The sequence below is a fragment of the Scleropages formosus genome, chromosome 10, assembly GCF_900964775.1.
Source record: "Scleropages formosus chromosome 10, fSclFor1.1, whole genome shotgun sequence".
Classification (NCBI taxonomy): Eukaryota; Metazoa; Chordata; class Actinopteri; order Osteoglossiformes; family Osteoglossidae; genus Scleropages; species Scleropages formosus.
In genome coordinates, this window is record NC_041815.1 from 31,052,869 (window position 1) to 31,076,471 (window position 23,603).

At 53.2% G+C, this 23,603-nt stretch overlaps 1 protein-coding gene across 1 annotated transcript; it reads left to right on the plus strand.

The window, feature by feature from the left end:
• The first annotated feature begins 602 nt into the window (after positions 1–602).
• On the plus strand, positions 603–21,796 carry golim4a (golgi integral membrane protein 4a). Its single transcript, XM_018736193.2, has 15 exons — positions 603–1,306; positions 6,491–6,565; positions 6,654–6,703; positions 6,966–7,019; positions 14,407–14,557; positions 15,419–15,501; positions 15,784–15,867; positions 16,666–16,788; positions 16,866–17,263; positions 17,395–17,471; positions 17,563–17,618; positions 17,750–17,920; positions 18,009–18,083; positions 18,188–18,277; positions 19,308–21,796. Exons 1-15 carry the CDS (start codon positions 1,120–1,122, stop codon positions 19,467–19,469), a joined length of 1,836 nt encoding a protein of 611 aa, XP_018591709.1. The 5' UTR covers positions 603–1,119; the 3' UTR covers positions 19,470–21,796.
• Positions 21,797–23,603: the final 1,807 nt, after the last annotated feature.

Sequence of the window (23,603 nt, forward strand, 5' to 3'; positions counted from 1 at the left end):
ACCATGTGACTGAAGGGCACAAACCCAGCGGTGTTTTCATTATAGTCCATCATTTAATCACCGTGACGTCATTACTCGCGTGCGCTGCTAGAAGAAGTTATTTAGACTGAGGGTTACGAGTCGGTACACTTTGAACATTCCGACTGGGAAAAGATTTTGTAAATCATGGGGCTTATTTGCTCCCCGGCGCTGCGCGTTTTTGCGCTGAAGCTTCAGTGACTGCGGCCCCTTGTTGGGGGGTAACTGGGGGGTAAATCATGGGGTAACTGGGAGGAAACTGGACACACGACACACGCGCTTCAGGCCCGTCTCTCACGCACACAAGTGAAGCTGTACAACCAGCCGATCTCCCAGCTGCAGCGCCCCGTCCAAAATGTCCCCGCTGCCACCACAGCCCGTGGGACTCGAACCCGTCCATCCGCGTTCCCTGGCGCGCGCGCACACACCGCCGCGGGACGCGGCCCGCCCGCCCCGAGCTGCGAGCGCCGTCCAATGGCGCTGCGAGGCGCTGCGACCGACAGCTGCGTTGTCCAATGGCAAGCCGAGATTCCCCTCGGGGAGGGCGGTGGGGAGGCGGGACTTCCTCCGGGCGCTGCTGTTGGACGGCGCGAGCGCGCCGACGTGACACGTATGTGAGTTAAAGGTGCCGTCCGGGTCGCGCGCGCCGCTGTCCGCGCGGGCTCCGTTCGCTGCTCCCGAAAAAGCGCCTGGAAACTTCGCCGGAGCCGCAGCGAACGACAGCAGGAACGCCACGAAGAGCGCGAGAAAGTGCGCGCGGCGGCGGCGGCGGCGGCGACGACGACGACTAGCTTTTTGTTCCGAGACCCGGGGTCCGGCGGGACAAACAAAGTGGACACCGCGCTGGCTGGACTTTGCAAGCAAACTTAGTTCACATTTGTACCGCAGCTTCCTGTTCCACCACTACCGCCCCCCCCAACCCCCCTCCCGCCGGCGACTCGCACACTAGTTGTGTTTATTGCAGGAAACTCCTGGAAGACACGATTCGCATGGAGTGAAGGAGGAAGCGAACCCAGACGGGAGCTGAGGAGGAGTAGAGTCCGAGCGGAACGGGGAGACGCACACGACACGGTCGGCGTCCACGGCGTCCACGGCGGGACCATGGGCAACGGGGTCTGCTCCAGGAGGCAGAAGAAAGTGGTCCAGTCCCTGCTGCTGGTCACCGCGGTGTGCGGGCTCCTCTACGGCGCCTTGATCTCCTACGAGATGCACAAGCAGCTGAAGAGGACGGAAGCCGTGGCTCTCAAGTACCAGCAGCACCAGGAGTCGTTGTCCGCGCAGCTCCAAGGTGAGGAGGAGACGCTCCGCTTCGCCGGCGAGCTTTGGCAGCGCGGCGAACGGTTTCTCCTCTCCCGCCGATCCGGCGGCACCCTTCGCTTTAGTGTCGGACCCCCCCTCTGCGAAACGTAATTTTAGAGGCAGAGAGAGTAAAAGGATAAAAATCCCTCCGCTGGCGAATTTCAAAATCCCACGTTCGCGTGCAGCAGCAGCGGTGAGGCTCGTAGTCCACGCGCTGCTTCTTCGTTCACGTTGACTTTGTCGCTGCCGCGTGCGACCGGTGCGGCAGGTGCGAGCTGCTCGCCCACCAGCAGCAGCAGCAGCAGCAGCAGCATCTGGACTAGATCCTACTGCTCGGTGTCCTTTCAGCTTCCTTTCAAAGCGGACGATTGCCGCCTGGGCCCGGGGCCGAAGACACGCTAGTGGTCGGCGTTCGCAGGGACACGCGACTCTCTTCCCGGATCTTCTCCGTCACGCTTCTTCTTCCGTTCCTTACGCTCGTCCGGTGCGTTGTCGCCCTCGTTTGGGTATCGGGTCGCTCGGCCACGCTTTCCTCGTTTCTGTCATTTGCGGGTCGACCGCGTTTAGCCAAACGTACGTTTTGTGCCTGCAAAGTAATAAGGTTCCCGCAGTTCCGTTTTTCTGAGGTCGAGTTGAAGCTCGCCAGGCTCCCCGTTGGTCGGAAGGCTTGTCGCTGCGAACTTGGTTCCCAAACGAGGGCTTAGGGGTTCCGATGCCAAAAGGGGATTCAGCTGTGGTTTGAAATCAACTGGATCTGAGCTGCCTCCGTCGTGTAGAAAGGGTAAGATATGCAGGTCTCTTCTGGGAAAAGGAAACGTTCGCTTAACGGATGGATTAAACCAGTCGCATACGCTCCCTTCCCCCATGATGCACACTTGAGTCAATTGAGCCGTTCGTGCAGTTCTGTGTTGACGTGTAGCTTTTATTCTTTCAGGAGATGATTTCGCCAAAGCGACGTAGTGAGTAAACAAAGTGCTTCGTCAGATGGGGACGCCCGATGCTCGAAGTGCAGTCAGTTGGTCCACCAGCACCGTTTTGGCTGGTGTCTCTCACGCCGGGAGCTGCACGTACTACAACCGATGTGAAATACAGACGTGAAGGTGACGCGTGGTGCGAGGCACGTTTATGGAGCAGTTAGGAGATCAGGAGAGAAGTGGCTCTGAAAAGAGATGCCTTTTGAGACCCTTCTTGAATGTTGAAAAAGATTCAGCAGCTCTGAGGGACGGAGGGAGCAGAACGTAAGGAGTTGCTCGCTTTACACAGACACGGACCGTGGTTTCATAGCTGTGATTGTGGCCCTTCGAGGCGACTCTGTGCAGGATTGGCCGCTGACATACATGCGAGTGGCTGCAAAGAGCATAGGCCACGCCCTCCGTCCTGGGGACGGGAACCGGGTGCAGCCATTCACCCTTCACTGACTCTCCGTGGGAGGAGACTGGAGATGGCGTTCGAAGAATGTTCTTAGACGTTGCGTCAGGCCCTTCTCTGTCACCCTGTGCTGCGCTCTTCCCCGATGTCGCTTTTTCTTCCTTCACGTTCATGTTTTGTGTCATCTTGGAGCACCAGTCGGTTTGTCCGGAGCAGCTGCTGAGCCGCATTCGTTACTTTTCTCTAATCGAGAGAAATAATGGAGATAAGTCCTGCAAGTGCAGGTACAACACTTGCTCCAGTGCCGCGGTCACAGCCTTTGCTGTTTTCACCCAGAGCTGGAGAGGGACAGTGTAAACTGCAGCGTGAAAGACACCTGAAAGGACACTTCGTCTGTGGTCCTTCCACGGTCACTGTACGGAGCTGCTCTTGCGCCGTCCTGTTGACTCCTGTGTTCCTGGACCGCTGTGCTGTTCTCCTTGGTTATTTTTGTGGTTTTCGCAGTACTTTTCCACATCTCCGCCACGTGGGCTGTAGGTCTTGACCCGACCTGGGGACGTCAACTGTGACTTCCTGAGCCGGTTGGCAGCCCTCCTCCTCCTCCTCCTCTTTCAGTGCTTTTTCCTTTTGCTTCATGCACAGTTAAAGTGGTTTTCAGCTGCACTCGGGGGAAGGCATTTGATTCGACCGTGAACCCGACGGGTTCGAGCTCCGCTTTGCTCCTGGCAAATGAGTGAAGAACTGCTCGAAAGCTTCCGTAGGCTCTTTGAACCTGCAGGGTGGCGGTCCTGCCGCTGGGGATGTGGTCTTTGCGACCATCCGGGATGGTTGGGTCTGGACCGTGAAATCCTGAGACTTCTGCAGACTTGAGGTGCACACCTGGGAAGGGAAGAGCACCCGCACCTGTCACCGGTCACAGGTAGTATCACGTACCAAAGGCGACACCCGAGCACGAGGTGAGACCGTGGCCTTTCCGTCGAGAGAAGGACGCCCTTTCAGTTGGACCCCAGCGGGACAGAGTATCTGCCGGCCGAGTAGGAAAGTGGGTCTCGCGCGCATGAAGGTGCCCTCGGAGACTCCCGGTACCCCGTCACTCTCCGCTGCGGGAGGATACGGCGACACCCAATACGGGCCGCGGTGCTGCGCCAGAGGCCTGAGCCCCACCCTGACGTCAACAGACCAAACTGGACGAACGGCAAACAAACGGCTTTTCAGCGCCTGTGCCGCGCGGAACCGGGAACACGCAGCGAGCTCTCGGCGTGGGACTCGTTGCTCCACTTCGGTGGAAATGCAGGCCAACCACACACAGTGTGGAAACGCAGATCCCTGGAGTGACTTGGCATTCAGAGGTCATTTCGTATCGTAAACGTAGCGGACAGCGTGTGTGGACTGGCTCACGTTTGAATAAAAGAATAATAAGAAAAAGTAAGAAAGTCAGAGCAGAGTGCTGCAACACAGAGGATGTGACCACAAACATGTCATGTGAGTTCCAGAACACAGATGAGAGCGTGGGTACACAGTTCCCACAATGCACTGCGTCGTAGCCGTACAGTCTCTATCGTAGCCACTTGGTGCACTTTTTAAACGTGGTCTTACTTTATCGCGACCGAATGCTATGCACCAGTTCAGGTCAAGTGATGATTAATAATGAATGATTAATAATTGTGGACCAGATGTAGGTAAACGTTGTCCGCTGCGTTGGAGAAGAGTGAACATCAGCTGAACAAAAAATGTTTTTTAAAAAAAAGGAGAGAGAGAATAGGTGAAAAATGTGAAGGAAAAAAGACTCGTTTGCTGGAGCTTGTAACCAGCAGTGGTGAGAAACATGTTGCACTGAGACCATGGGATGTGGCTCGTAGGAGCGGAAATATTGCGTCGCAAGTGTCGCACTGCGGAGCAAAGTGACCGGGGCACCGAGGGCCGCTGGACCGCTGGATTGCTGTTGTCCTAGCAAAGAGAGCCTCTCCTCGGTGCCGCGGTGCCGTTCCAAAGGTCACGGCAGCAGCGCGTAAACAGCGCGGACGTGGCTTGGACACATGGCAGCATGTCAGAGCTGAGCTCCCCGATTTGGCGGTTGGGAGCAGCAGCTGAGCGTGGCAAGGCTCCCCCCCACCAACAAGGAACCGCGGTGCAGGATTTAAAGCTCTCGCCGCTGGCTTTAATTGAGATTTATATTCCTATTGTGCGGAGCAGATTTTAATTCGGCAGATAAGTTCGCTGTCGGTGGCGAGCCGGAGGTTTGATGAATGAACAGGAATGCCGCCGAGACGAAGACACACACTGCGCGTCGGGAATAAAAAAACGCTCCGAGGGGAAGTGATGTGGTCCAAAGCACCGGGAGGTTGAAAGTTGCAGTCGGACGGACGAGACGAAGGGCGGCTGTGAGCAGGAACGTGGGGGGGCTTCTCTGGGCACCTCAACTCTGACAAGAGGTGGAAAAACATGGTATGAATTCTTTTCCAGTCACTCTGGCAACAAGGCTACGCCTAAATGGGGTGGCACGGTGGCACAGCGAGTAGTGCTGCTGTCTCACAGCGCCTGGGTGGTGCGAGAGGACGTGGGTTCAATCCCCGTTCAGTCTGTGCGGAGTGTGCGTGTTCTCCCCATGTCTGTGTGGGTTTCCTCTGGATGCTCTGGTTTCCTCTCACAGTCCAAAGACATGCTGTTCAAGTTCACCCACTGTGTGTGTGTGTGTGTGTGTGTGTGTGTGTGTGTGTGTGTGTGTGTGTGTGTGTGTGTGTGTGTGTGTGTTCCACTGATGTATGGATGAGTGACCCAGTGTAAGTAGTGGATCTAGAAGTGTAAGTTACCCTGGTGAATAAGGTGTGTGGGCTGATAACACTACATAGAGTTCATTGGAAGCTGCTTTGGAGAAAAGTGTTTGATAAATAAATAAATGTAAACCTGTGGAACGAAACACTCATGGAGGAGCAGGATCAGCGAGTGTGTGTAGACAGTGCTCTGCTTTGGTGCTGTTCCAACCACAGAACCGGAAGCCTCTCCACTGGACACATGCTGTCTGTAAATGGCCAGCGCTGACTCGGCGTGTTAGACTGTGTGACGCTTTGAACATCCTTTGGGAAAACACAAGCAGGAATAAGACCGGGGAGAAAAGAGAACTTGACTCGAACCCAGGAGCAGGAATGCGAGAAGAGTGAGGAGGGGGGACCCAGATGGAGGTCAGGACAAGGTGCTCGATCACTGCATAGGAACAGGACCGACTGCTGAAGGATCTCTGTCGCGTGTGTGTGTGTGTGTGTGTGTGTGTGTGTGTGTGTGTGACCTGCAGAGACACCCTCTACTGCTTTTCTGCTCAGTGCGACAGAGCCTGACGCCTGTGATGGTGACACATGGCAGTAAGCGGCTGGTGGAGCTACACAGTCGGAACCCGATCCGGTGTGTTTAACGTCACCTGGTGATGCTGCCGTGTGAAATACGGCCTAAATGTAGCCTCTCGCTATTCCTGTGTCACCGCTGGAGCTCCTGGAAAGAGAAAGTAACCTACGGTCTTGCAGCAGTGTTTGTCTTTGTTTTCTAGCTCGAAATTCGCATGTGTACCTGTGTGTGTGTGTGTGTGTGTGTGTGTGTGTGTGTGTGTGTGTGTCCCTTCCAGAAGTCTTACTCTGATCACCCTCACATGATAGCGTGGCATTTCTAGTCCTTGTGTGAGCCAGTCTCTCTGTCTTCTGCGCGCGCACACACACACACACACACACACACACACACACACAGTGTTGGACTCACTGTGTGGACAGCGTGTCTCCATGTCATCTGTATCTCATTGGTGTGTCGTTCTGCCCCACAGTGGTGTACGAGCACCGGTCGCGCCTCGAGAAATCCCTGCAGAAGGAGCGTCTGGAGCACAAGAAAACCAAAGAAGGTAAACGTATGTGTGCGTGCGTGCGTGCGTGAGAGAGAGAGTCCACTTCAGGAAAGTTGCTGTGTTCACACCCCCCTCTCTCTCACAGATTACCTTGTATACAAATTGGAAGCACAACAGTCACTGAATAAAGAAAAGGTGAGTAAAGGGAGAGTAATGATCACGCTGTGTGTGTGTGTTGTATAGTAGATGGATGTAGACCAGGCCTGCTGCTTCCCACTGCCTCCCCCATGTTGCTGCTTTGCCCCTCTGCCACCCCCCCGCTCCCCTACCGTCATGCAGGGCACCAGTAACTGCCCTGGAGCCCCAGTGTGTGCCCCCCAGCGTTGGAAGTGAGTGTTCTGTGCCCAGTGTGTGACGTGTTCCGACTCAGTTTCGTTTTGTCGTTGTCTTTGAACAGCAAGACGCCAACAGCCGCTTTCACTCGCTGCACGTGCAGCACCAGATGCTGAAGGTGAGTCAAAAGGTGATGGAAGCTCATTGACCTTCCTGTTTGCCAGCAGCCGAAGGAGAAGAATTTCTTTTATTTTGTTTTGTTTTATTTTATTTTATCCGAAAAACCCCTATAGCAAATGGGAACAGGAGAACATTTACCCTGCCTGGAATAGGGTCACCGGGACCTACCCCTGGAGCCAGGCCTGGGGGTAGCGTTCCTTGCCGAGCGCCTGGTGTGACCAGACAGCCCACGTAACCCAGCCGGGCTCAGCCTGAAAAGGTCACGTGGGGGGGCAGCGTGGGCCCACCACCCGCAAGGTCCAACACAGGGGTTGGGTGCGCTGCTTTTCCGGCAGCAGGACCAGGCAGGGTGGCTCATGGCATCGCGGCCCCTCTCGACAGAAACTGCTTCTTGTCACGTGGAATGTAACCTCACTGAGGGGGAAGGAGCCGGAACTCGTGCGGGAGGTTGAGAGATACCAACCAGATATAGCTGGGTCCACCTCCACTCACAGTGTTGGCTCTAGAACAAACTCCTTGAAAGGGGGTGGTCTCTCTCCTCCTCAGGAGTTGCACAGGGGGGTGCCTGAGAGAGGCACCGGGCAGGTGTGGGGATACTCACGAGCCCCCGACTGGCTGCCTTACAGTTGGAGTTTATCCCGGTAGACGAGAGGGTCGCCTCAATGCGACTTAAGGTCACAAAGAGGAAAACTTTGACTGTTGTGTGTGCTTATGCACCAAACAGCAGTTCAGAGTATTTGACCTTCTTGAAGAGAGTGGGTGGGGTTCTGGACAGGTCCCCAGCTACAGACTCCATAGTCCTGCTGGGGGACTTCAACACTCACTTTGGCAATGACTGGGAAATCTGGAGTGGGGTGATTGGGAAGAACAGCTTACTCGATCTAACCCAAAATGGTGAAATGTTATTGGACTTCTGTGCTAGTCATGGTTTGTCCATAACAAACACCATGTTTGAACACAAGGATGTTCATAAGTGTACTTGGTACCAGAGCTCCTTGGGCCAAAGGTCAATGATTTTGATTTGATTTTGTAGTAGTTTCATCTGACTTGAGGCTACATGTTCTGGACACTCGGGTGAAGAGGGGTGCTGAGCTGTCAGCTTATCACCATCTGATGATGAGTTGGATCAGATGGCGGGGAAAACTGACGGACAGACCTGGTAGACCCAAGCGTATAGTGAAGGTGTGCTGGGAATGACTGTCGGAGGACCGTGTCCAGAATGATTTTAACTCACACCTCCGGGAGAGCTTCTCCCATGTCCCGGAGGAGGTAGGGGACATGGAGTCTGAATGGACCCTGTTCAAAACCTCCATTTTGTAAGCAGCCAGAGACGGCTGTGGCCAAAAGATTTTTGGTGCCAGCCAGAGCGGCAACCCGAGAACCCACTGGTGGACACTGGTGGTGAGGGAAGCCGTCCAGCTGAAGAAGGAGGCCTTTAGGGCCTGGTTGGCTCTGGGGACTCCTGACTCAGCAGATAGGTACCGGCAGGCAAAAAAAGGCAATGGCAGCAGCTGCGGTTGCAGAAGCAAAATCCAGAGCATGGGAGGAGTTTGGAGAGGTTATGGAAAATGACTATCGGTCGGCCTCAAAGAGGTTCTGAAGAGCCATCCGGCGGCTCAAGAGGGGTCGGAGGAGCTTCGCTCAAGCTGTGCTCAGCAAAAGTGGAGAAACTCTGACCTCAAATGAGGACATTGTCGGGAGGTGGAAGGAGCACTTTGAGGAACTCCTAAACCCGTGAGATATGTCTCCCTTACAGGAGTCAGGGCCAGAGGCTTCCGGGCTCTCAGAGTCCAGTTCCCTGGTGGAAGTCACTGAAGTAGTTGGTAAGCTCCACAGTGGCAAAGCACCAGGGGTGGATGAGATTCGCCCAGAACTACTTAAGGCCCTAGATGTTGTGGGGCTGTCATGGCTGACACGCCTCTGAAATGTTGCATGGACCTCGGGGACAAACTGGCGTGGTGGTCCCTGTCTTTAAGAAAGGGGACTGGAGAGTGTCTGCCAACTATCGGGGTATCACGCTTCTCAGCCTCCCTGGAGAAAGTCTATGTCAGGCTGCTGGAAAGAAGGCTCTGGCCTATAGTTGAACCTCAGATTGAAGAAGAACAATGCAGATTCTGTCCTGGCTTTGGACCAGACAGTGGACCAGCTTTTTACTCTTTCACAGATAATTGAAGGGGCATGGGAGTTCGCTAATCCAGTCTACATGTCTTTTGTGGACTTGGAGAAGGCCCACGACTGTGTTCCCCGGGAAATTCTGTGGGAGGTGCGTAGGGAGTTTGGGGTGCTGGGATCACTACTACTCCTGTTTGTGGTTTTCAAGGACAAGATATCAGGGTGCACTCGAGGCCAGGAGGGCATTCTGTGTGGGAGTCGGAAGGTGATGTCTCTGCTTTTTGCGGATGATGTCCTTTTGGCACCGTCACATGGTTGCCTCCAGCACTCACCGCAATGGCTTGCAGTCGAGTGTGAAGCGGTTGGTATGAGGATCAGCACCTTCAAGTCTGAGTCCATGGTTCTCTCACGGAAAAGGATGGCATACCCCCTCCAGATAATGGGAGAAAATCTGCCCCAGGTGGAGGAGTTTAAGTATCTTGGGGTCTTGTTCATGAGTGAGGGGAGAAGGGAGCGTGTGATCGGCAGCAGTAATGCGGTTGCTTTACCGGACTGTAGTGGTGAAGGGGGAGCTGAGCCAAAAGGCGAAGCTTTCTATTTACCGTTCAGTCTACGTCCCTACCCTCACCTATGGTCATGAACTCTGGGTAAGGACCAAAAGAATAAGATCGCGGATACAAGCAGCTGAAATAAGTTTTCTCCGCACGGTGGTGGGACTCACTCTCCATGACAGGGTGAGGAGTTCGGTCATCCGGAAGGAACTCAGAGTAGAGCCGCTTCTTCTCCGCATTGAGAGGAGCCAGTTGAGGTGGTTTGGGCATCTCGTAAGGATGCCCCCTGGGTGCTTCCCTTTGGAGGTATACCAGGCACGGCCAACTGGGACGAGGCTCCGAGGTCGGCCCAGGACCCCCTGGATGGATTATATTTCCCAGTTGGTTTGGGAACGGCTGGGGATCCCCTGGGCTGAGCTGGAGGAAGTTGCGAGGGACAGGGGCGTCTGGGCCTCTCTGCTCTCCCTGTTGCCACCACGACTCTAGAAGGACAAGTGGGCAAGACGATGGATGGATGGATATTTTATTTTATTTTTTTCACATTTTCAGAACCACTTGTCCCATACAGGGTTGCGGGTTATGTTTTATTTTATTTATTTATTATCACGGATCAGAATAGATTAGCAGCCCACCAAGGGTGTCTGGTTCCACACACTGTCCAACTTCACAGGTAAACATTTCTCCATTCATCGTTTCCAATGATTAAAATCTTTATTCAGTAAATAAATCCTAAGAACTGTTGTGCCAATAATAAAATGTGAAATAAAACAATAAAACCAACTAATATAAAGACTGCATGACAAGATCTTTAAGACACAAAAAGACAAACCCCAAGGCTGAAAAGCATAAATAATGAAAAGGAACTTACCCAGTAACTCCAGTAGCGCCCAAGAAGGGCTCCTCCCTGGCCTGTTCCCAGGGTTTTACCGTACACCGTACCCACATACCTCATGTGTTTCCTTTTCACAACACTCTTCCTGTGGGCATCTTAGTAAAACAGGTGAATGGTATAAATACATATATATGGAATTAAGGAAATTAATAAACACCCACACAGTAAATTACACTACACTAAGTGATTAAATAAATAGGAACACGCCACATACGTAGTCATACAAGTGACTACTTACAGTGCAATAAATGCTGTAAATTACAAAAAAATGTGCAATTTAATAAAGTGTGTTAAAAAGGATGAAAAGCCCTACACCTAACGTAAAACACACGATACACTGCAAAACACAACATTTACATTCACCAAATATAGGGGTTGCGGTATTTTGTAAGTGCGAAAGGATGTGTGTTACCCCAGGATGGAGGATCTGCCACAAACCTGTGGGGTTATAGCCAACGAGGCCCTTCCACCTCTCTTTGGTTTATAAATAACTCCATTGCGTGACATCTTTCACCATCCTATTATGATACACACCCTGGACGCCAAAGTCTATCCCTGTCTGGACCAGCTGGGTTCTTGCATTCCAAAGCATTTGCTTGGCCATGCTAATCACCAGCCATGTCCAGGTGGCTGCTGCCTTCTGAGTGCCAGGGTTCCATCCCATCAGGACTTTGTCGTACGTCAAAACCATCTGCGGATCAATCTTCCTCCACAGGCAGGTCACCAAACACCAGACCTCCCGCACCCGTCCGCAGTCCCAAAAGGCATGAGCAAGAGCGGAGTCGCGAGCAGAGTGGGTGGCTGGTCAGTTTGTGCCTGTACAGGACCATTTTGACTGGCAACTTGCTTTGTAAGTAACGCCAGTTTAAATGTTGCAGATGGTGGTCGAGCTCCTTTGGCTGAATCCTGCCCCACGTGCCCTTCTCGACCCCCAGAAGAACTCGAGTTCCTCTCCTCTCGACCAAGGCCTTATACATGGCCCTGTGCTTAAGGAGGGTCTCTGCCTCAACCCCTACTGCCGTGGACTTACTCCACTTTACAGCATGGCTGTAATTAGCAGACCGGGTCTTGGCATTCAGCCCAGTGTTGGACCAGGACTTTGCCAACTGGCACATTGGAAGGGCCAACCAAAGACACACAAAGTATTGGTGGGGATGCTCGATCGGAGCTGCCAGACGTTTACATAACTGGGAGAGAAAGAGACAATCCAGTTGAAGAGGAATGTGGGGCACATCCCTCCCTCCCTCCTCCTTCAGGAAATACATGAGCTCTCGCCTCACGTACTCGTACCTGCCCTCCCAGACAAGATCAAAAACATCTTTTGTAAGGCCTCTCCGCATCATGCGGGGCAAGGGGTACATCTGTGCAAGGTAGAGCAACATGGGGAGGATGTCCACCATCAGCACCAGTGTTTTCCCTATCAAGGAGAGAGACCTGGTCTTCCAGAAACCCATTTTCCGTCTGGCTTTGGTCAAGCGTTCTTCCCAATTGGCCCTGGCAGCACCTCCCGAAAGAAAGTGACCCCCAACACCTTGAGAGGACCGTTGCATCGGGAAAACCCACCGATGCGGTCTTCTCTGCTTTTCCAGCTGCCGAAGAACTTGATAAGAGAGTGGCCGAGGTTCAGCGCCATGCCAGAGGCATGCCCAAGCGCCTTACCAAGGTCCGAGCACAGGAACAACGTAGTGTCGTCTGCTTATTGGGCCAGCTTCACCACAGTCCCCCAGCAGGAGCAGGCCATCGATTCCTGGGTGGGTACGAGTGGCAGCCACCAGCAGCTCAATGTAAAGAGCATAAAGGAGCGGACAACCCTGCCTCACTCCACTCAGCTGGGGCACCCACCCCCCGAGGGAGCCATTTATGGTAACTTGGCTACCTAACTCAGTGTAAAGCACACATACCCACCTCAGGAAGTTGGGGCCAAAGCCCAATCTGTTCAGGGTGTTAAACAGGAAGCGGTGACCCACTCGGTCAAATGACTTCTCCTGGTCCAAACCGACCAGCGCAAGAGAGACCTTTCGGTCCTCCGCCCAGGCGATCGCGTCCCGGATCAGGTGCAAATTCCAGAGCACAGAATGCCTAGGCACTCTGCACGTCTGGTCAGGACGGACCAGGTTGGCCATCACTTTCTTCAGACGCTCAGTTAGGACTTTTGCAATGATCTTTGCGTCAACACAAACCATCTTGAGGGGTCTCCAGTTGGCAAGATCAGCTTTATCGCCTTTCTTGTACAACTAGGAGAGCAGTCCTGTCCTCATGCTCTTAGTAAGCATACCCCTTCCCAGCACCTCCTCGACAACACACAAAAAAGCCGGCCCCAAGACATTCCAAAATGTGGAATAAAATTTCACTGGTTAACCGTTGAGGCCGGGTACCTTGCGCCGAGTCATTTTACCAAGCACCTCTGACAGATCGAGCAAAGTGACGGGGCTCTCTAAGCCGCCAAGGGCGTCCTCGGCAACCCGCAACATCAAATTCTCTATAAAGCGCCTTTCTGTTACCAGGTCCGTTTCCCTGACTCGAAAAAGAAAAAGATTTCTATAAAAACGGTGCAACCTCCAACATCTGGGCAGTGTCGGTGAACGACTCACCCTGCTGGTTCAGCAGAGAGGTAAACCCTCTCTTACTTTTCAAGTCCTTCACCTTGTTAAATACAAGGTACACTTCTCGTTCTCCTCTACCTGCTTAACTCTGGCGCCAAACAAGAAGGCTTTGGCCTGCCACTCATGCAGCCGCCTCAAAATAGCCTTTATCTTCACGGCCCTATCATGATTGAAGGTCCCTCCGTTATTGCGGCAAGAATAAATCCTCTGGAGTTCCTCCTCGACCGACTTGATATCCTGACATAGCAAAGCGGCACGTCGGATACAATAGTTGTTGGTGAGGGTCTTGGCCTTCACCTTGACCCCCTCCCACCTTTCAGCCACCAAGGGGTAAAAATCCAGGGAATCTTGCCACAATGAAAAATTCTTGTAAAAAAGGTCTCTACACTCCTTTTCTTGGATGACTTCGATATTCATCTTCCAGTAGCCATGACCATGGGTCCATTGTGGCCATGACCTTCATGTGATCTTTAGGCCACTGGGCAGTCAAGAGGACTTCCTAAAAGTAACGGAGGGTGATGCTAAAATGCAGTCTAAGCGGCTGTTGCGCCAGGTAATGCCCGGATCGGTGGGGTTACATTTTCTAAAACCGTCAGTAAGGTTAAAACTGCTAATAAAACTTTTAAAATGTTTAATACTAGCATCATCCTTGCCCTCAAGAAAGATGTTGAAGTCTCCTCCTATTTTTAGATGTCTATCAGTCACACAACGCGGGACTTGACCTCCACCGGAGCGTAGACACACAGAGCGTGTATGTGCTGACTTGTCCACGTGACGTCCATCCCCCAAAGTGGTCTCATGCTTTTTCCATCAGGGAGTCGACCCCCCAACTTCCGTGTGGCAGGCGGTGATATGCACCACCATATAATGAGGAATGCTGTGCAGTATGTGGTTTCCCTGTGGGTGGCACGCGCTGGCCTGCAGGGGGCGATCTGTACTTGTGAATTTCGACGGAGCATACGGCACCGCCGATGGGTGTCTGTCAAGCATCGCCTGTTGTGCCCGTTCGCATTTCCCCGGAAAGGGAGTCGGGTCTCGGAACATGTACCGATGGGAGACGAACACGGGCAGAAGTCACTCTCCGTTGCATTTTTTGGACGGTTTTTTTGTAATTTTTATTAAATGTATCTTAAATTTTTCCGATTCTTGATGCTGACGCCATTTTGTTTCTGCACTGGAGTAGCCTGGTCCATGTTGTGTAACAGCGCTCCCTCTGTCCTGTCCCAGAACCAGCATGACGACTTGAAGAAGCAGTTCTACGACCTGCAGGAGCAGCACCGTGAGCTGAGCGACAGCCACGGCAAGGCGCTGGACGAGCACCGCAAGAGGTTCGACGAGCTGCAGGAGACCAAGGAGCTGGAGATCTCAAAGCTGAAAGGTGACTGGGACGGGGCAGGATGGGGTGGGGGCTGCATCTCCATGGCGGGGGTGCTCTTCCAGGGGTGCTGGGACAAAACACTGGTGCGTCACCACCGCCATTATAATATTATTATTATTATTATTATTATTATTATTTATTTAACATTACAAACGATTATTGTCACAATTAGTGAAACATACACAGCGAATAAAAACTACAAAGGCTGTGAAGAGTAAGGATATTTTTACAGTCCTTACCGCGGTGAGAACTGTTCTGCAGGCTGCAAGTTCACTGGCTCCTCATGTTGTTCAGTCAAGGTAGTAAAACATGAATATTTCTCACTTTCTCATGTGCGGAAGTGTTTTCTCCGTTTCCCGCAATGCCAGCAGTTCGTGAAGCGTGTTTCCCCTCCCGAGCCCACAGGTGGCAGTAAAGAGCACCGAAATAGTGTAGGGCTGTGCACCACCTTCAGCTCCCTCCCTTCCACAGTGTTTACAGTGCCGTTCTGCTCTTCCTGGGTCTCGGTGCTCAGTAGAACATGAGGAACGTGGAACATGTTGGTGGGATGAATGAGTGTACGATTAGCACCTGACACCATTTTTGTCTCCTCTTATGTTTGAAATTGCTTTCAGTATGAATGTGGCTTCAAGTTCTTACATGTAAAATGGAAACTTGTCCAAAGAGTTGAACTGAGGACAGCAACGTGTGGGATTTTTACGGAGCCCAAGCAGCGAGTGAATGGAGGGGCATCTGTGTTGCAGCAATGAGTCGGGTTCTAACGACCTTCAGGAGCTTCTTCTACTTGTGGTTCTATGAAAATGCTGTTGGAGAAGCCAGAATGTGATGGAAAGTGTTAATGTGTGTATGTGTGTGTCTCAGAGAACATGTACAACCTGCGGGAGGAGAACAAGCAGCTCCGGAAGGCTCACCAGGATGTCCACTTGCAGCTGCAGGATGCCCGGGTGAGAGGAAAAGGGTGGTACAGCAGCAGTCCACTGCTCATGAGTGACACTGTACCACATTTTTACACTGCATGTTCATATATTCGTGGTGTTTTTGTTGTGTCTGTAATCACTGTGAATGAACAGGACACGTGTGTGTGTGTGTTATACCCACTGTGGCATTACCCTGGTGCAGCGTGGTTTGCATATTGTTTACATGGTGGGTGGGGCTAGAGCTGACGGGAGGCAGTAAAATACAGTAAATCCTTCTCAGCAATGCCTAACGTGCATCTCCCAACACAGCAACAGCACAAGGACCTGAAGTCTGCTCACGAGCGGCTCGCAGTGACACTGGAGGACCACAAGAGTGCGCTGTCGGTCGCACAGGTCAGAGGCGCGCTGGATTGCTGGGGGGTCAAAGCCAGGGTCGTGGGAGGGTTAGGATTCGACTGAATGACTTCTTTCTCTCACACTTGTTCTCACCACTCTGACTTCACACACATACACACACACACAGGTTGCCCTGCTAGCCCACTCACGCCGAGCATCTCTGGACACACCACACGTGCTGCTGAGTTCAGGGGAATCGATCCTCCTTTTTTCTCATAGTTCCATTCTTGGTGTTTTTAGCGCCACCTGTCGAGTCCAGGTGGGTGGTGTGTGTGTGTGTGTGTGTGTGTGTGGTACTGTTCGCTCTGCAGGATGCCATTGACCCGTGACCTTTGCCCTTTGCCCTGACAGTCCCTGGGTCGTGTGACCTAACGAAGCGTCTGTTGTCTGTTATCCGCAGGCTTCCCCGTCGCGCTGCGCACTCACACGGCTTTCCCCCTGCGCGGCCCTGCGACCTCTGACCTCTTAACTGTGTGTGTGGCTTCGCGCTGGGTGCAGAAGACGGCGCTACTAACCTCCTGCGCTCTTCCTGACTGACTCACCTCTGTGTGCAGTGCTTCTGGGCAGGTGTCCTTCATGAGTCCGGCACCCCTCCCCTGACTGTTGACGTATCTCTCCGCGGATGTGTTCTTCCTCCTCCTCCTTGTCCTCCTCCTCTTGCTGCTGACGTTCATGAGTTTGGGAGTAGCGCTTGTGTACTAGTAAGGGTTGTGTACGAAAAGTGTCGCTAGGAGTCCAGGACCAGATGGACTTGATGCCACCAACCCTGTGGTCTCTCTCTCGTCCGGCGTCAAGGCGGAAGTGGAGCAGCTGAAGAAGCTGAAGGTGTCCGGCGCAGATGCACATGCGGACGCTCGCCGAGCCGTCGAGGCTGATTCCGCGGCCAACCAGCAGAGGGTGACCCTGGAGCAGGCGCAGGTGTGTTTTGCAGTTGCTCTGTGGTCCCTGGTGTGTAAAAGGCGATGAAGGTCACCAACAGCACATTTGCCGTGCAGGTGGAGCACCGCAGGGAGGGAGGAGCGCAGCAGATGGCCGGCGCGGCGCCACCGGACGACGGGACACGAGAGGAGCAGCACCGCCGTGAGCTGGGGGGAGAGCACGAGGAGCCGGCCGCACCGCACCGGGAGGAGGAGGAAGAGGGGGAGGAAGGACAGCGTAACGACCGGAACGCAAAGACCGTGGAGCCGCCGGTGCGCTCCGCCTACGAGCAGCAGCTGGAGCAGCAGCGGCTGGCAGCGCAGCAGGAAGAGGAGCGCAGGAAGCTGCAGCGCCTCCAGGAGGCCCAGCATGAGCAGCAGCAGCGCGACGAGGAGCAGCGATGGCAGCGGATGCAGGAGCAGCAGCACCACGAGGCCGATCTGCGGGAGCAGCGGCTGCAGGGAGAGCAGCTGAGGTCAGGGGTCGCCGAGGTCACGCTGTGCTCTAATCGCGTCCGTTTGTGTATCGATTCACTCATCGGATGTATGCTACATTTTTCTGTGTTTCTTGTCTCCACGACGGCCCTTGTGCCCGTTTCCGGTGCAGACAGAAGAATCGGTATGAGCGCATGGACGCTGACGGCGTTCAGGGGGAGGAGGACCCCCACGGCCAGGGAAAGGAAGGTGAGCCCTGCCGTCGGACCGTAGATTGCAGCTCCTTATACTAGATGTTCGGGGAACCAGCCGTGTGAGAAACGCATCTTTTGTGTGACAGAGGGGGGCGTCCCAGCACACCGTGGGATCGAGGAGGAGCGCGAACGCCATCGGGAGGTTGGAGCTCAGCGCCGCCGTCTCAGTCTGTCCAGTTTCCATGGGTGTCCCCCACCGTGCTCCCTGCTGTGTAGCGGTTCTCAATCAAACATCCTCCCTTCCGGCCAGTAAATCCCCCGCCTTTGTCCCAGCCACCGCCGCCACCGCCGGAGGAGCAGGAGGAAGAGCTGAACCCACAGGACGACCCCAACAACCAGGGCGAGGACGAGCTGGATGATGCTGAGGAACAGCGGGAGGAGAGACCGCTAGAGCAGCGCATGGGGGAAGAACAGGGTCGGCCGGCAGCAGACGAGCAGCTCGTGGTGAGACTCACTTTCCAGGAGGGTGGGGCCTTGTGTGGCACAGCGCCCCCTGGGGATGACCTCACTCTCGGGGGTCTCATTGATGCAGATGGCTGGAAACCCAGATCAGCAGGAGGACACCCTGGATGAGCAGTACCAGGAAGAGGCCGAGGAGGAGGTCAGGGTAGGCAGCCGCGAGCGCCCACGCACACACACACACACACACACACACACACACACACACACTTTCTGGCCTCTCGTAACTTCCCTCGTGTCCTGTGGACTCAGGAGCATTTTGCTGGGGGCCAAAAGCAAGAGGGCGAGGAGGAGGAAGAGGAGGAGGAGGAAGATGCCTACAACGAGGAGAACGTAGAACCTGTGAGTGTGTGTTTGTGCTCGTATCTCAGAATGCAGTTGAGTTGAAACACATGAGAAACGGTCAATGTCACCAGCTATTTGTTTGTAACGCTGTTCTGCGGCCATGCGGTGGACACGGTGGCGTGTGAGCATCTGCTTTTCCGAGGGCCGACGGCAGCGCGTCAGAGGGGTGGTGTCGGGGGGCACAGAAATGGGAATCGCAAATGTCTTGTTAGGACAGAGGAGTCCTTCCCCCATCACTGAGTAGCCCAAAGGTAAAGGAAGGTAAAGCACTTTTCCCCCTCCATCAGGCAGCCATAGGCAGAAAGACTATATGAGTAAAATACAGGCAAAAGTAACAAACACATGAGTCTGTCTGTGTGTGTGTGTGTGTGTGTGTGTGTGCGCGTTGTGTGTGCGCGTTGTGTGTGTGCGCGCGTGCCTGTGTACGACCTCCAGGTGTCCCGTAACCGAACACCTCCGTGTTCTCAGTGAGTGTGAGTGTGGGGGATCTGTTAACAGTGTTTGGTTACGGCCAATTTACTCTCGCTGTGCGCTGAGGAACGTCCTACCCCTTCCGCTGCACCGCGCCCCCCTGCCCCCCCCGTCACCATGCGTACTGTGTGAACTGTCGCTCCATGTGTTCCGGATCATCACTGGGCCTCTACCTTACCTTGAGGGGACAAAGCGGTGAGAATCCTCGTGGTAAAAGGTGTGTTCTCTGGTTGTGCCATTGACCGGATTTGTGCTCCGCAGTGGAAGTGTGTTTCTCCAACTGACACTGTGGTCCAAGCGCACTGCAAGTGGTCCAGGTGCATTTTCTTCCGTTATTGGTTTCCTCAAATGTCTTCGTGTCGCGGTGGGAATGTAACCTGCACTTAGCCTCCAAGCCCATAGATGGCGGTAAAGACCACCTAACTAGCGATGCGCAACCACCTTAATTCGGCTCTTCGCAGCTCGTCTGCTCTTCCTGAGTGTCGCTGCTCAATCTCCCCCTCCGGAGCTTGTCCTGTCCTCGCCGTCGTCTCTAACTTGCGCTACGTCTCCTTAGAACAACACGAAGCGAGACGGCGGCCCGCATGCCGACACCAGGGGAGCGGCTAAGGAGCCGGAGCCCAACGAGGAGGAGAACTACGAGGAGGAAGAAGGGGACCTGGAGGAGGAGGAGGGGGGTGCCAAGGACACCCGCACCAACCGCAGGGCAGAGATGTGAGACGGACATGCGCGTAGACAAACCATAGTGCCTTCCTGCACCTTCCTCCTGCTCCTGTGGGGCTTGGGTCTTTCTTAGGAAAACAGAACGAATTTACCGTGACTTTTGGTGTAAAACCTCACTGGAACCAGTGGGGGGGGGGGGGGCTGGTAGAGTAAATGCTCAGTTATTCCCCGAGTTTGACCCGTCTCCACGTCCCTGTGGCCTTGGAACCAGTGATCTCTCCCCTCTAGAGTGGACAGAACAGGGAGCGCTGAGCATGTCCAGCCTCTCGCTCTCTTGCTTTCTGTCCCTTGCTGCCCCCCAGTCCCACCTCTGCAGGCGTCCCAGGAAAACGGTACAAAATGCCTGATGTGAAGCCGCCAAGGTGGATGTCTGGAGGTACTTAGTACTTAGACGTTGCTGCGTTTTCTGGGTTTTTATACCAGGGTTTGCTCTTTGTAAGAATATTAATTTGTTTTTATATATCTTTAATTTTATATATATATATATATATATATATATTCGGTATTATTTTTTGATGATGAAGTATCGTAGAACTGTTTTGTATATATGGGAGGTGTTTGAAAGCGAAAGTGCCACTGATTTGAACTGATCAGGTCAAACTAAGATGCCGGACTTCAAGCTGCACCAGAAGGTTTAAGTGCTGAACCTGGATCGTGCGGCTCGTGTAACAGAAGTCCCAACGCTAACATTAGCAGCCGACCCAACCCAGCAGAATGTTGGTCCTAACCCTAACCCACCAATAACCCAACCAGAGTCAGTGGTAATCATGACCCAACTGTCACACCAACCCAACCCCCAACGCCCACCAATAACTCAACCAGAGTCATTGTCTGCCATGACTGTTGGAACTGATCTTTTTCAGACAAACTGAGGGCCTTTGGAATCTCAATAATGAAGCACAAATAAGCTGGAAAAGTGCATCTGTGGTTCTGTAGAATCTCTCCAGGTGTTTCCCATGGCAGACAGCTGCCCCCCCGCACATATCTTCTCCGTCCTTGTATTCCCTGCACTTTCCCTGATCCCCATGTGCCCACAGAGCAGACTATCCAAGAGTCTGCTTAACAGGTTCCCCTCATCTGAGAAATTCCGATGGCAGAGAAAAAGCATTCTGTTAAGATACTGTGAACCAAAATAAGAGATGAATGAATACTATAAAATGAATAACATTAGAAATAGTTAATGACAATGAAATAGTGAAAAAAGTACAGAGTGACACAAATAACACAACTCAACTCCGGCCCCAGTCCAGTGCAAACCGCAGCCCAGGACTAACCATGACCCAACGTTTATGTTTACGTTTCCATGAGTATGTTAACACTGAGTACATCCCAGTGCCAGCGCCAACTCAACTCAACTCAACCCAACTCAACCCAACTCAGCTCAACCCAACCCAACCCAACCCAACCCAACCCAACCAAACTCCTGCCTCATGCCCAAGCTGTGCTTCTTAGATTCATTTTGTTTAATTGTGATAGGCAGACACACACAGACACACTCACTCTCTCTCTCTCTCTCTCTCTCTCACATACACACACACATTCTCAAATAAAACATTGTCCTCACAAAAGCGCTCAGGTGTGTTTGGTGAAGGGGACCTGAGCTAAAGTGCATTTGTGTTCTTGTGAAAATACACAAGTGTGGCCTCTGAAAGATGCAAAATGTTTTATGATTCATGAATGTAACCGAGAAACGTGACTGATGTGTGTGTGCGACACAGCTCCTCACTCTCCTCCACAAAGCGCGGAGATGTGTCCTGGTTTTTGCGCGTGAATAATTGAGCGGCGCTTCCTCATGCAGTATTTAGGGTGCCCAGCAACAGGCGGGACACCCCTCGGCGGCCCAGCTCCTCCAGGTGAACTGCACTCTGATTTACTTGGGTTTACCCGGAAAGCGGTGGCGGCCCGGGTTCTTCCGTCCAGCGCCCACGTTTCCATCACCCCGTGGTTGTGTTTCTCTCTCGTCCGACTGCTGGTGTTGCCACGGTTACGGCCGTGTGCGGTGTATGTGTGTGCGCGCGGTGTGTGTACACTCATCATTTCTCCCTTGCAGCACCATGCAGTCGGTGTTTTACATCACATGAAATAATAACTTTTTTCCTCTATTTCTGCTCACTTCCACAGTCGAAAACAACACGGAGTAGCAGCCCTCCTGCCCCCCGCTGCTCCATAACACACACACACACACACAAATGTATAATTCTGCACATATTTTTCACTACCCGCTGACTCCATTTTGCTAAAAAAAAGTGTTGCTCTGCGCTTAAAATGCATTCAGCATCTCACTGAAGATGAACAGCTTGCTGAATAAAAGTGGTGAAGGGATGTTTTTGTGTCTGAATTTTGCGTTGTGTTCCTGTGTAGCTGTGTAACGTGCTGCAATTTGGGAATCGGCTGCCACTCCGGAATGTTCCCCGGCGCCATCAGTGCACCTCAGGAAATAAAAGTGGCCCTTTTCTGCCAATATGTTTAATTGATACCGGTGGCAGGTTGGGCAGATGCTCTGTTGCCATGGTAACCGGGTTTCAGAGCCAGAACCCTGTGCCACCGAGTCCTGGGGTCAAAGATGGACGGGAATGTAAATTTAGAACCGTCCCTGGGCACCGCCGCTCAAACTCTGATCTGATTTGTCACCCCACCCCCCCCTTCACAGGGGCATTCTGGGATAGCGTGGGAGCCGGTACACTACACAGGTGAGTCATTAGTTCACCGGGGGGATGCGATGAGGACCACGATGCTCCTGATGCTTGAGGAATGGTGCTTGAGTGACGCGAACCTCGCTGTTTGTACCGTCCCCTACTGGTTACCATAGTAACTGTGTACATCTCAGTTTAAAATACCAAACTAACAGTTAATATTATAGCTCTAAAAATAATTAGCCAATATCGTCAAGATGTACGTCCATTATTGATCAGCACCTACAGGGTCCCCGTGGTCTGGAGTCCAGCAGGTACTCTACATAAGCTCACCATGTTGACTGCATTCCATAACAGGCCAGCAGGTGGCACAGTGGTTAGAGCACCACCTTCCACTCAAAGGACCTGGGTTTGAATCCCCTCCTGCTGTAGTTCCCTTGATCAAGATATTTAACCCTAAGCTAAGATAATGCATTAAAAATGACCCTGCTGTTCACCTGGGTAAATCAGTGTTAGTAGCTCAGTGTTCGTGTGTGTGTGTGTGTGTGTGTGTGTGTGTGTGTGTGTGTGTGTGTATGTGTGTGTGTCGCATTGCAGTGCCACTGGGGTTCAGTTTCCTCACCGGCATCTCTTGTCGTCCTGTTGACACTGGACACTTCCTGCTCTCGTCTCTCTACGTGTCCCTCAAAGACGGAAACATCAGGAATCAAGCGACGACACAATGAGCCACCAGACAGAGGAGCAACAGCAGGGGGCGCAGTCTAGCATCGCCTTCCACTCAAAGGAAACGGATTCAAATCCCACCACCTGGACTGATAGAGTAAAAATTACCCTGCTACATAAATGGGTAAACTGCTGTAAGAGCCTCGGGGAAACGAGCGTGATGAACGAACGGATAAAACCAACCACAGACTGAGAAGTGAAAGGGTTTGTTCGCTTTTTTGAGCAGAATTCTCGACACACGGTCTCTTCACGTGGGACGGGGTCGTTCCACGCGTGCTCCTTACTGCGCGCCGACACGTGTCCTGGGCCGGACGTCCGCGCCAGGGTCACAGGATGGCGCACGTCCTCGAGGAGACGGGCGGTTCGCGACGCACCGAGTCTTCGGGCAGCTTGGGAATTCCGTCGAGGACCTGCAGCTCTGGCAGGCAGGAGAACACGCTGCGGAGAGAGGGGAACACACTTCGCTGTGTGAGAACACGCACTCGCCGTGGGCGCGATCGCGGGGCTCGAAGGCTCCGGGAAGTTCAGACGCCCCGGTGGCCTCGGCGAAGCATTCGCCGCGGGTGTCCGTGACCGATGGCACACCTCGCTCGTCCCCGGGCAGCGGCGCCCTGTCCAGCCCCACATCTGTCCACTGTGTGTCTCCGCTTGGGTTCTCTCGGGACGGTCGCCGGTGGGTGTCGGCAGTTGGGAACGGACCGCATTTCGAGTTCTCACACTTTATCTAAGTGCTTTTTCTTTCGTCTTAAACCTGATTGGTTCATGATCCCCGA

Excerpts from the sequence above, each read along its gene's own strand:
- golim4a (XM_018736193.2), top strand. The coding sequence starts at position 1,120 with ATGGGCAACGGGGTCTGCTCCAGGAGGCAGAAGAAAGTGGTCCAGTCC. Across the intron at positions 16,789-16,865 it reads TGACCCTGGAGCAGGCGCAG|GTGGAGCACCGCAGGGAGGG; the intron begins GTGTGTTTTGCA and ends TTTGCCGTGCAG. Across the intron at positions 17,264-17,394 it reads CTGCAGGGAGAGCAGCTGAG|ACAGAAGAATCGGTATGAGC; the intron begins GTCAGGGGTCGC and ends TTTCCGGTGCAG.